This window comes from Triticum aestivum, chromosome 2D (genome assembly GCF_018294505.1).
Source record: "Triticum aestivum cultivar Chinese Spring chromosome 2D, IWGSC CS RefSeq v2.1, whole genome shotgun sequence".
Classification (NCBI taxonomy): Eukaryota; Viridiplantae; Streptophyta; class Magnoliopsida; order Poales; family Poaceae; genus Triticum; species Triticum aestivum.
The window spans coordinates 558,933,745-558,947,286 of NC_057799.1; the positions used below are offsets into that span (position 1 = coordinate 558,933,745).

Below are 13,542 nucleotides of genomic sequence, written 5' to 3' on the forward strand. Positions count from 1 at the left end.
ACTAGCGCGAAGACCTCCTCGAAGTCGACGCCCTTCCGCTGCACGTAGCCTTTCGCAACCAGGCGTGCCTTGTGCTTCACAATGGCCCCCTGGGGATCCTTCTTGAGCTTGTAGACCCACTTGAGGCCGATCGGGCGATGGCCAGCCGGGAGCTCGCTCAGCTCCCAAGTCCCGTGGTCCATGATGCTCTTCATCTCCTCGTCCATAGCGGCGCGCCATCCCTGCTCTCTTTCAGCTTCGGTGAACGAGGTCGGCTCCTCGCCCACCAGCAGGTACAGATCGATGTCGTTGTAGTTCGCCTCCACCTCCTCTGTCGTGTCCCACAGGTTCTTGAGTGTGCGGTACCGTCGTGTCGCCTCTGCGCCGGTTGGCGCCTCGGATGCGCCGGTGGGCGGTGAGGCAAACTCAACTCCAGTCGGTGTCGAGATCGGCGTTCCATACGCCGGGGAGGTAGGAGAGGGCGTGGCGATCGCGCTCTGTGGTGTTGACGGCTCGACGTCGGGCGCGGGCACCGAGTGGCGCCCGATCGAGGAAGATGCTGGCTCCACCCACACGCTCGTCGTGGCCATGGGCTCCAGCTCAACCGTGAAGGACTCGAATCCCTCATCACGAGCGGGCGAGGCGGCGCTCCAATCCCACGACGCATTCTCGTCGAACACGACGTCGCGGGAGACGTGGGCGCGGCCTGGCGGAGGGTGGAAGACGCGGTATGCAGCCGATCCGGGCTCGTACCCGAGGAAGATCATGGGCACGCTGCGGTCGTCGAGCTTCTTCGTGTTCTGGCACGTCACCTTCACGTGAGCCACACAACCGAAGGTGCGAAGGTGCTGCACGTTGGGCCGACGGCCGCACCACGCCTCATACGGTGTCATGCCGGAGACGCTCTTCGTTGTTGCACGGTTCAGCAGGTACACTGCCGTGGTCACGGCCTCTCCCCAGAAGCGTGTTGGGATGCCCTTCGCCTTGAGCAGACACCGCGCCATGCCGACGATCGTCTGATTGCGCCGCTCCACCACCCCGTTCTGTTGCGGCGTGTAGGGGGCGGTGAGCTGCCGGCGCACACCCAGCTCTGCGTAGAATTCGCCGAGGCTCGAGGAATTGAACTCACCCCCGCGATCGGTGCGCAGGGTCTTCAGGTGGCGACCGGACTCGCGTTCTGCCGCCGCCTGGAACTGCCGGAGCGCCGTCTCTGCCTCGTCCTTGGTCGTGAGCAGGTGCAGCCACATGAACCGGCTCTTGTCGTCGACGAGCAGGAGGAAGTAACGTTTCCCTCCCGGCGTGATCGGCCCGCACAGATCCGCGTGCACGAACCCGAGTACGTCCTCGGCGCGGTTCAGGGCCCGACGAGGGAAGGGAGCTCGCCGGTGCTTGCCGGCAAGACACGCCTCGCAGAGCCGATCCACCTGATCGACGAGAGGCAGGCCGTGAACCATGTCCTCGCGCGCAAGCGACCGAAGCGCCTAGAAGCCAATGTGGCTGTACCGCGCGTGCCAGACCCACGCATCCCCGCCTCCATGTACAGCGAGGCAGACCGGACGAGCCACGCTCAAGCTCAGCACGTACAGGCGCCCGTGGTTGCGCTGCACGCGCGCGAGCAGACGCCCGCCCGGGTCTCGCAGCTGAAGGACGCCCTGGCTGATGTGCGTGTCGTAGGCGTTCTCGTCTAATTGGCCCAAGCTGACGATGTTGCTCCACAGACGGGGAATATAGTACACTTCAGAGAGTACCAAGTGCTCACCATTCAGACACTGAAACAGAATTGCCCCCCTCCCCTCGATCTGCACCGCGGATCCGTCGCCAAGCCTGACGGAGCCGCGCACGCCCATGTCCAGCTCGGAGAAGATCTCCCGCCGTCCAGACATGTGGTTGCTGGCGCCGGAGTCCAGGAACTAGGAGGAGTCACAACCTCCATCGCCCGGGGCGGGGCGCGCCTGCGAGCGCTCCTCGTTCAGCATCACGTGCTCCACGGCCGCCTCCGTGGTCGCGGTGAGCGCGCTTAGGCTCGCCAGGAGGAGTGTGGTCTCCTCGGTCCCGCCCTCGGCGAGATTGACCTGTTCCTTGCGCTCGCGCCGGGGCTCGGTGCAGTCCCGTGAGAAGTGCCCCAGCTTGTTGCAGTTGTAGCACTTGACTTTAGTCATGTCACGGCCGCCGTTGCGACCGCCAGACCCGCCAGAGCCGCCGGCGTTCTGAGGCGGGCGTGCGTCATTCCGCGGCGGTTGTTCTGCCCGCCGCCGCGGCCACCGGAGCCCTAGCCGCTTTCACGCGCCTGTTTGCGCGCTTCCCACTGTTGCTCAGTGAGGTACAGCTGCCCACCGCCTTGACTCGGCGCGGGCGCGGCGCAGCGCTCCTCAGCGGTCCTCAGCCGCCCGATGAGCTCCTCGACCGAGATCGTACTCAGGTCCAGGAGGGTTTCGATCGCCACTGTGATCTGCGCGTATCCGGGGGGGACAACACGTAACAGCTTCTGCACGACGCGTACCTCTTCGACGTTGTCGCCGAGCGTGCGCAGCTGGTTGACGAGGCTGGTGATGCGCAGGCCGAAGGCGTCGAGGGTCTCGCCGTCGTGGAAGACGATCTGCTCGAATTCCGCACGGAGTCGTTGCGCGGTGGCCTCGCACACACGGTTCACTCCCATCCGCATGACCTTGATGGTGTTCCAGGCCGCCTTGGCCATCTCCTTGACGACAAGGACGCCGAGCATCTCCGGCAGAACGGCTCGGAGAAGGACGCCGAGCGCCGACTTGTCGGCGCGCACGTGCTGCGCATTGCCCTCGATCACGTCCCAGAGCCCCCGGGACTCCAGGTGAACCTTCATCACTAGCGACCACTCGATGTAGTTGGTCGAGGTGAGGGTCGGGAACGTGGTGCCAGCTCCCGGCATGAACGCGCGCGCTCCGTGGCCGCCGCCTGGTGGATCACCACCTGCCGCTCCCGCCTCACGCGGCTTCGCCCGCGGCTGCGCTCCCGTGGTGGAGTCGCCGAGCGTGCCAGCCCGCCCCCGCCTACGTTGAGGGCAGCAGCGGCCGCCGCCGCAGTCGCGTCCGGCAGTTCTCCGTGATCGAACATGATCGCCGGGATCGCTAAACGAGGCTCTGAATACCACTTGTTAGGAATCTAGACTCTCGCAACTCACGATCACAGAGGAGACAAAGGTTTTTGTGTCGCGTGCAAACTCTGCGACTTTTCCAGTTTTCTTTCTCAGCTACTTATTCGTTACAAGGAAGGAGATGCTGGTGGAGATCCTAACTACGCGCCATGATCCGCATGACTCGCGCCATCCCACGAGAGCTGATCGTGCCTCCTAATCCACCTGCTAAACTACCGGGCCGTTCCACGTGACCACGTCCGCCCTCAGGCCCATGCAAAGCTACATGCATGGCACGCACATGCCGCGGCTCATGCGATTATTTTCAGAAGGGAAAAACTAAGCTAAGCACAACGACTAGATTAGCTAACACACACACCTCTCTCTCTCTCAGCTCACTTCACTATGGCTCTAACCGAAGAGGAAGAAGGAGATAGGAAGAAGAAGACTCGGTGGACTCGGTGGTTTTCCCGGCGCACGAACGCCGCCGCCGCAACAACGGTTGTATTCCTCAAGCACGAACTCTAGCCCACACTGCCACACTGTTACAACGATCCCCGCAGGGCTTAAATACCCGGGCCACCGCAGGAGCATGATCCCCACGCCCCTGCCCACCCGCGCGCCCTGCGGAACTACCTACGACCTAGCCACGTACACAAGTCGGACACAGGTCAGACTATGGCCAGACATTGGCCAGACACACACACACGCACGCCACGCACCCGACGCGCACGCTGTGGCTTATTGCCAACATTCAGTACTTGTAGTCGTCGCTAGGTGGTCTACATGTCTCGATGTAATTTTTTGTTATTTCTATTGTTCATTGTACTACAATGATTGAAGATGAATAGATTGAAATTTTTCCTGCAAAAAAAATGGTTGGGTAGCAACGATTAAAGAGAAAATTTCCCACACGTTGCAAATGAATGTAGGGATAGGGTTGCTACGTGTTTTATCTTCAATGGTCTGCACATAATTCGTGTTGCACTTGCGCATTTTGCAACAACGGGCATGTTGCAGGGCACGTTGCACGCCGACGTCTGATCGGTTGAATAGAAATATCAAGTTGCAGATTTCAGTAGTGGTCTATATAATTTTACTTTTTGCTATTCAGGAGTAGTAGGTTCGGAAAAGAATCTTTCGCTTGTGTCCGTGTGCGTGTCTTCTTACTTGCCAGAGTTCGCATCGGAGTAGGAGTGATCGTTTGGTACACGAAATATGTGCGCGTGAGTTGTCCCTGCGAGTCCAGGTGCCCAACCATCAACCGAGCTCTCGTGTGCCCCCATGGCAGCAACAGCGTCGACGTCCACGGCCGTCCACGTCCTGGAACCCAACCACGAACCCGGCACCGGATCCTCGGCCGAGGCGTGGAGGCCGCTGTCGTGTGCTGGCGGCGGCGAGGAGAACGTGCTCGACCTGGACTCCCCGTGGGCGGCGGTGGCCGAGGCGGGATCGAGGTTGGAGGAGGCGACGGCGGCGGGAGCTGGCCTTCGCGCCGAGGAGGAGGCGGGGCAGGATGAGATACGAGACAACCTGCAGCGACAGGAGGACGAGGTCGAGTGCACTAATCTACTCACTATGTTGGAATTTGGTACTACTGACTATGTTGGAATTTGGTAGTACTACTTATTAAGTGGTTCAGAGGGATTTTTCTCCTCAGTTTTAGACAGTTGCTGGGAGGACTATACGTACACTGTGTTTGTTTTCTCACATGATACCTCGCTGCAGCTGATGGCATTGGAAGCAATATATGGGGATGACCTTGTTGTATTCGAAAGCAAAGCAGGGCTCCGCTATTTCCAGGTTTTTTGTGTTGTCGATCAGTGCTATTTCATCTCCTCATTGATGCTGATGATTTGGGTCTAACGGTTTCTCCCAAAAAAAAACTTGAATTGCAGATTTACATACGCTATGATTTGCAAGATGGTGCTGAAGTATGCGCCAAGTTTTCCTCAGATAATGAGCATGCAAAAGATGGATGTTGTCTTGATGATAGTAGAGAGCAGCATCAGGACGACGAACCAGATGACTTCTCGTACTCTTGCAGCTTCGAGCACCTGCCCCCTTTGGTATTGACATGTGTGTTTCCGCGGTCATATCCTAGCAAAGATCCCCCACATTTTGTAGTCACTGCTAAATGGATGGATGGGCCTAATGTTTCTCGACTCTGTGAGATGCTTGACATCATCTGGGCAGAGCTGCCGGGCCAAGAAGTCGTATACCAATGGGTTGAGTGGATACGTAGTTCCTCTTTGCCGCACCTCGGGTTTGACAGCAAAATAACTTTGGGTCCAGATAGTCCTACGCACAAAGGAGATAAGCGTGCAATCTCGAGAAGTCTCTCACTGGAGTCTGTAATCCCTTCCATGTTCAGTTATAGTAGTAGGAAGTGCCATCAAGTTTTTCTTGAGGATCTCCATATGTGCATGATTTGCCTTAACCAGACTAAAGGTAAGCCTTTTTGACTTTTCTAATTAAGCTTCTTATAAGAAACTGAATTAGGCTCATTAAATTTCTTCCCTGGTAAACTAACTTTAATTTTGAAACAATTAGGTTCAAATTTCATCAGACTTCCGTGCGAGCACTTGTTTTGTGTCAAGTGCATGGAGACCTTATGTAAGATGCATGTGAAGGAAGGTACTTTGTTTCAGTTGATATGCCCTGATACAAAGTGCACTGCTCCTATTCCACCGTATTTGTTAAAGAGGCTTCTCGACGAGGAAGAATTCGAACGCTGGGATAGGCTTACTCTTGAGAAAGCATTGGACTCGATGTCAGACGTGGTTCATTGTCCAAGATGTGCAATCGGTTGCTTGGAAGATGAGGATAACAATGCGCAATGCCCAAAATGTTGCTTTGTCTTCTGCTCGTTGTGCAAGGATTCACGCCATCCAGGGAAGCAGTGTCTAACTCTAGAAGAAAAGATCCGGCAGCGACAGGTAGAAACGCATCTCTTACTCCCTCTTTCCCAAAATATAAGTCATTTTTTACCTTTTACAGTCTCTAGTGCACAACTTTGACTGATTTTTCACTTATATGGCTAAAATTTTAGTAAAATGCATTTGCTATACTACTACGAAACAACTTGCGGTATGAATCCTTCAAATATACATTTGATTTGCAATCTATCATAGATCTTTGAAGAGTCTCATATGCTTTTGGCACCTCCTTGTCGTATCACTACCCTACCCGTCTAATTGGCTGCTGGATACAATTTCAAGTTACTGAATGCCTCCGACCTATTGTCCTCCATTTTATGTCAGCAGGCGACAGGCAAGATGAGCGCAAGGGAGATGGTGGAGGGACTGATGAGCATCAAGGAGCTTTACAACGATGCTAGGTCATGTCCAAAATGCAGAATGACCATCAGCAAAACTGAAGGTTGCAACAAGGTGGTGTGCATCAGTTGTGGTCAGGCATTCTGCTTCCTCTGTGGCAAGGCTATCATCGCTGGCTATGCCCATTTCAGGTAGGCCAGTCGTCTGAGATATCCAGGGTCCTTTTTGTCTAAAAAAACAGGGGATCTCAAGCTTACTTATCTTTATGCATGTATGTGACAAACTGCAGTAGGAACTGTGACCTCTTTGCGGAGAAAGAAAAGGACACGATGGACTGGCGGAAGCGCCTGGAACAGCTCGAAACCGGAAACCGCATGCGAGCTCAAAGCCAACCGGTAGGCAGCACCGTGAAATGCCCGAAATGTCGTCAAAAGATTTACAAGGTAATGAAACCCTATCTTTTTCAGTCTGTAAGATCACATGAATGAGCACTGGTTTGCCTCTATTGCTTCTAACCAATGTCTGCATGCATCCAGGGCGACGATAAGTATATTTTTTGTTGGGTGTGCCAAGCCACCTATTGCACGATGTGCGGAAAGCAGGTCCAGTTTACCGGGATGCAGAGCGAGCATTGGGGGTCACCACAATGCGTGGGGATAAAGTTCTAGCATCGATCATATATGTGCTCTCATTGTTACAGTTTTGCAGATTAAATTACAGTTTTGTAGATTAAATTACAGTTTTGCAGACTAAGTTGGTACATGTTGTATATGAGATCCTGCATGGTCAATTCCCTTCGTGATAGTACTCTTTCATCTATCTTGCTATTTATCTATTTTTTGTGGCAAAAGCTTATGCGTTGGCGGCAGAGCATTTTGTGCCAATAGTTTGTACAGGGAAAACTGGCTGGTGTCCAGGGGAGCTAAAGTCCTTGTCCTTGATAGCAGAAAGTGTATGATATAATGCTTAAAAAGTGCACTAATGAAATTTATAGATGTCACGTGAATGTTATGTAAACATGCATGGGCGTCGCCCTTCTCCGGCGACACCGCGGGGGGGGGGGGGGGGGGGGGGGGTGATTTCTGGAGCGCCGCCGCCGGGTCCTCTCCCTCCCCCTTCCCATCTCGCCGCCGGCAAAGCCCGAGCGTGCACCAGTGAGGGCGCCGGCGGCGTCTCCCTGGGCAACCTCCACCCTCTCCTCCCCTCCTCGTTGGGGCGCGGCGGCGCGCACCAGATCTGCAAGGCCCGGTCGCGGGGAATGGCGGGCGGGGCTCTGCGGCGGCGTGGATGCCCAGGCGTGCGGTGGAGAGGAGGCGGTGTCGGACGGGGCTGGCGTGCCAGATCTGGGCGCTGCGAGCCTGCAGACCGCCGTCGTGGTCGTCCTCGGCGTGGGTGGTGCAGCACCCACTGCTCATGGTGGGTGTGGTGGTGGTGGATGGGGCTCCCGGCGGTGGCGTCGATCCGTTTGGTGGCAGGGTTGACGGGCGGAGGTGTGGCCGGTGGTTGCGTGCTCCATCAGACCTACGGCTTGGTCCCGGCGAGCGGCGCGGGTTTAGGCAGCGGCCGGCGCGATGGCTGATCTGGTCGTGGGCTACGACGGCGCAGGGAGGTATGGTGGCCTCCCTACTGCTTGGTGTCTACACGACAGTTCGGCGGTTCCGGCTACAGCGATGGTTGCCTTCTCTACCGGCGTTGGCTCGTTTGCAGGTGGACTGTTTTGGCCTTCAATCCCTCTCCTCGGCGTCCAGGCACTACTTTTGTCGAAGGGTGGGCCCTCCCCCAGTTGCGGTTCATCACTCGTCTCGCGCCCGGCAGCAGGACCGAGCTCGTCTCGCACCGACAGCAGGATTGACTTCGTCTCGCGCCCGGCAGAAGGACCGAGCCCGTCTCGCGCCCAGCGGTAGGACCGAGCTCGTCTCGCATCCGGTGCCGCAGGACGGGCTCCTGTACAAGGAAACTTTATTGGCTGCTAACGATTTACCCTCAACTCTTCCTAGTGTTGTTCTTGATCTTTTGCAGGAGTATGAGGATGTGTTTCCCAAGGAGGTACCACCTGGTTTGCCACCGAAGCGGGGCATTGAGCACCAAATTGACTTGGTTGCGGGCGCCCCACTACCAAACCGACCACCATATCGAGCAAACCCAGAGGAGACGAAGGAAATTCAGAGCAAGTAGAACATCTTCTTAACAGAGGGTATGTAAGGGAAAGTCTTTCTCCTTGTGTTGTTCCCATACTTTTAGTTCCAAAGAAAGATGGTACCATGCGCATGTGCACTGATTGTAGATCCGTTAACAATATAACTGTGAGATATTGGCACCCTATTCCTAGGCTCGATGACATGCTTGATGAACATTGTGGCTCCACCATATTTTCCAAAATTGATTTGCGAAGTGGTTACCACCAAATAAGAATGAAATAGGGTGACGAATGGAAAACTGCATTTAAGACAAAATTTGGCTTGTATGAATGATTGGTTATGCCTTTTGGATTAACAAATGCACCTAGTACTTTCATGAGATTGATGAATCATGTGCTTAGATCCTTCATTGGCAAGTTTGTAGTGGTTTACTTTGATGACATATTGATTTATAGCAAAACTTTGGAGGATCATGTTGTACATATAAAATGTGTGCTTGCTGTCCTACGGGAGGAAAAGTTGTATGCTAACGTGGAAAAGTGCACATTTTGCACAAGCAAGGTTGTGTTTCTTGGCTTTGTTGTTTCAGCAAAAGGTGTGGAGGTCGATGAAGAGAAGATCAAGGCTATTAGTGAGTGGATGCCTCCACAAAATGTGAGCCAAGTACGTAGCTTCCTCGGACTTGCAGGTTTCTACCGTCGGTTCGTGAAGGATTTCAGCACCATTGCAGCACCAATGAATGAGTTAATGAAGAAAGACACTCCATTCCAATGGGGTGATGCCCAAGACAAGTCCTTCCAAGAACTGAAGATGAGATTGACATCAGCCCCATTGCTTTCACTTCCTGATTTTTGGTAAGACATTTGAGATTGAATGTGATGCAAGTGGTGTTGGCATTGGTGGAGTACTAATGCAAGAAGGTAAACCCATCGCCTATTTTAGTGAGAAGCTTAATGGTCCAACTCTTAATTATTCTGTCTATGATAAAGAATTGTATGCACTTGTTCGATCTTTAGAAACATGGCAGCATTACTTGTGGCCAAAAGAGTTTGTAATACATTCTGACCATGAACCTTTAAAACATCTAAAGGGCCAACTAAAACTGCCGTATACATGAAAATGGAGTGAGTTCATAGAGTACTTTCCTTATATTGTCAAGTACAAGAAAGGGAAGGATAACGTTGTTGCCGATGCATTGTCTAGGCATCACATTTTACTTTCCCAACTTGATGTTAAAATCCTTGGTTTAGAAAGCATCAAAGAATTGTATGCTACCGACTCATACTTTGCTGAACCATTTTCAAAGTGTAACAAGGGAAAAGGATGGGAGAAGTTTCACTTGCATGATGGATTTCTATTTCGAGCTAACAAATTGTGCATCCCAGATTGTTCTGTTCGTTTGTTGCTCTTGCAGGAGGCTCGCGCTAGTGGTCTCATGGGACATTTTGGAGCCAAGAAAAGTGAAAGTGTGCTCATTGATCACTTCTTTTGGCCGCGCATGAGACATGACGTGGAACGCTACGTGATGAGATGCGAGATTTGTCACAAAGCTAAGTCCCGCTTGAATCCTCATGGTTTATATACTCCTCTATATATCTATCCTGAATACTCCGTGGGAAGATATTTCTATGGATTTTGTTCTTGGTTTACCACGGACCAAGAGGGGGACTGACTCGGTGTATGTGGTAGTTGATCGTTTTAGCAAAATGGCACATTTTATCCCATGTCATAAGAGCGATGATGCTTCACACATTGCTGATCTGTTTTTCAGGGAAGTTGTGCGGCTACATGGAGTACCACGCACGATTGTGTCAGACCGTGACACCAAATTTCTGAGCTACTTTTGGAAGACCTTGTGGGGAAAACTCGGCACCAAGCTCCTATTTTCCACGACATGCCACCCACAAACTGATGGACAGACTGAAGTTGTCAACCGGACGTTGTCCATGATGCTGTGAGCAGTCCTGAAGAAGAATTTTAAGATGTGGGAAGATTGCCTACCTCATGTGGAGTTCGCGTATAACAGGGCGGTACATTCGACCACTAAATTTTGCCCATTTGAACTTGTTTATGGCTTCAAACCTATTGCTCCCATCGATCTTTTGCCTTTGCCACTGCAGGAACGAACTAGCCTTGATGCCAGTAAGCGTGCTGATTTCATCAAGAAACTTCATGCCCAGGCAAAGGAGAACATTGAGAAAATGACTGAACACTATGTGAAGCGGGTAAACAAGACCAGGAAGAAGCTGGTGTTCGAGCAAGGCGATTTGGTATGGGTACACCTTCGGAAGGACCGTTTTCCTGAGCAACGCAAGTGCAAGTTGCAGCCACGCGGTGATGGACCATTTGCAGTACTCGAGCGAATCAACGACAATGCTTACAAGATCGATCTTCCAGAAGAATATGGTGTTAGCCCACCCTTCAATGTCTCCGATCTTTCCCCATACTTTGGGCCTTTAGAGTCGAGGACGAATCCTTCTCAAGAGGGGAAGGATGATGAGAACATCCCAACCATGGGCACCACACCACCAACCATCAACGGTCCAATCACAAGAAGTCGCGCAATGCAAATACATGATCAGGTGAACTCTAACCTAAGTCTATCATTTGACCTTGAAAACATGGTTGTGCCTTCACCTCCTTTGTTGTTGGTTGAACTCAGGTGCGATGTCGAAGAAGGCCAAACACATTTCAGTCCGTGCACAACAATGTTTTATGGCGAGGAAACAAAGTTAGGAATTCATGAAGAATGAGTTGTCTGCTGAAGAAACATTGTTCCGATTCTGACGAAACAATGTTTTGCACGAGTTTGGATATCCCGACTTGCGAAAGGTTTCCAGAAATCGAGTTTTCTGCTGAAGGAAACATTGTTCGACCCCAATGAACAATGTTTGGTCGGGAACTGCCAACCACCCCCAACGAGAGTTTTCCAGAAGCTACATCATTAAGTCTTGAAGCCATTTAGTCAAACAAAGCTGGTTCACTTTCACACCTAAGCTGGTTCCAGAAGCTAGTTCTCTTTCACACCTATCCAGGGGGTTGTCCAGATTATAAATAGGCTAGCTCTTCCCTTCGTTGGGGACTTTTTGCCATTTCTAGCAAAGACCAAAGACATAGACTCCTCCTGAGATTGGAGAGCTCTTGTTATCCTTATTCTCGTGATTCCTTGAGAAATTGCTCCTAATTCGTGCTCCACGACTAGATCGTGTTGTGTGAATTAGAGTTCGTGGTTTCCCTTGCGGATTGCACCTATCCCATACTCCATGACTTGAGCGTGGTTGTGTGGGGTAGTATTGCGGGTTGTGGATCGGCGAATGTTCGGATTGCAAGCTTCGGTGAGCCTCCTCCTCGTCGGGTCATAATCTATTATTTTCCATTTTCCGGCTGCTTGCAGCTAGTTATCCCCATCCATTTATCGATCCTACGCCGTGAAGATCGGACCTCCCCTTGTACTCCCTCTTCTTCGAAGACGAGGTCGCATCAGCAGGGGTGCAAAAGGCGGGTCTTTTCCGCTCGTATCTTTGGTTGGGGCAGCGGCAGGGCTCGGGTGAGATGGTGTCATGGTCTTGGATGCCGGGGCAGCGACCCTGGTGGTGGATCCGAGGTGCTCATGGGCAGAGCCCGTGGCTCGGTGCTACCCGGTGCCACGGCCGTGTGGGCGGCATGGTAGCCGAGGTGTGGCATGCGGTAGCGATGAGTGTGGCCGGGGTGAAAAGCTGATCTATCTTCAGATGGACCGGCAACGACGAAGCTCGTTCCCTTCTTGAAGGCATCGTCGTGGCTCTCATCACCCGTCGTGTTGCTCCAAGGGAAACTCTGATCCACGGATCGGGCGGTGGCGGCGCTCCAATGTCGTATCCTTCCTGAAGGCACTGCCTTAGAGCCCACGGTTTGTCTTATGTGGCTGCATTCCTATGCGGTGGCTGAAGGAAATATGCCCTAGAGGCAATAATAAAGTTGTTACTTTATATTTCCTTATATCATGATAAATGTTTATTATTCATGCTAGAAATGTATTAACCGGAAACTTGATACATGTGTGAATACATAGACAAAACAAAGTGTCCCTAGTATGCCTCTACTTGACTAGCTCGTTAATCAAAGATGGTTAAGTTTCCTAACCATAGACATGTGTTGTCATTTGATGAACGGGATCATATCATTGGGAGAATGATGTGATGGACAAGACCCATCCATTAGCTTAGCATAATGATTGTTAAGTTTTATTGCTATTGCTTTCTTCATGACTTATACATATTCCTCTGACTACGAGATTATGCAACTCCCGAATACCAGAGGAACACCTTGTGTGTTATCAAATGTCACAACGTAACTGGGTTATTATAAAGATGCTCTACAGGTGTCTCCAAAGGTGTTTGTTGGGTTGGCATAGATCAAGATTAGGATTTTTCACTCTGAGTATTGGAGAGGTATCTCTGGGCCCTCTCGGTAATGCACATCACTATAAGCCTTGCAAGCAATGTGACTACTGAGTTAGTTACGGGATGATGAATTACGGAACGAGTAAAGAGACTCGCCGGTAACGAGATTGAACTAGGTATGATGATACCGACGATCGAATCTCGGCCAAGTAACATACCGATGACAAAGGGAATAACGTATGTTGTTATTGCGGTTTGATCGATAAAGATCTTCGTAGAATATGTAGGAACCAATATGAGCATCCATGTTCCGCTATTGGTTATTGACAGAAGATGTGTCTCACTCATGTCTACATAGTTCTCAAACCCGTAGGGTCCGCACGCTTAACGTTCCATGACGATTTGTATTATGAGTTATGTGTTTTGGTGACCGAAGTTTGTTTGGAGTCCCGAATGAGATCACGGACATGACGAGGAGTCTCGAATGGTCGAGAGGTAAAGATTGATATATTGGAAGGTTATATATGGACACCGGAATGGTTCTGAAGAGGTTCGGGGATTTATCGGAGTACTGGGAGGTTACCAGAACCCCCGGGAAAGTTAGTGGGCCTCATGGGCCATAGTGGGGAGGAGGAGGCAGGACACGGGAGGTGGCGCCC

At 52.0% G+C, this 13,542-nt stretch overlaps 1 protein-coding gene across 2 annotated transcripts; it reads left to right on the forward strand.

The window, feature by feature from the left end:
• Positions 1–4,187: 4,187 nt before the first annotated feature.
• On the forward strand, positions 4,188–7,291 carry LOC123049956 (E3 ubiquitin-protein ligase RNF14). Of its 2 annotated transcripts, none has more exons than XM_044472809.1 (7): positions 4,188–4,639; positions 4,814–4,888; positions 4,984–5,536; positions 5,639–6,024; positions 6,349–6,554; positions 6,653–6,806; positions 6,900–7,291. In XM_044472809.1, exons 1-7 carry the CDS (start codon positions 4,370–4,372, stop codon positions 7,029–7,031), a joined length of 1,776 nt encoding a protein of 591 aa, XP_044328744.1. In that variant the 5' UTR covers positions 4,188–4,369; the 3' UTR covers positions 7,032–7,291. The 2 variants fall into 2 exon arrangements, with proteins under 2 accessions (XP_044328744.1, XP_044328745.1); XM_044472810.1 differs by having other exon boundaries at positions 4,189–4,639; positions 6,352–6,554.
• The last annotated feature ends 6,251 nt before the right edge of the window (positions 7,292–13,542 follow it).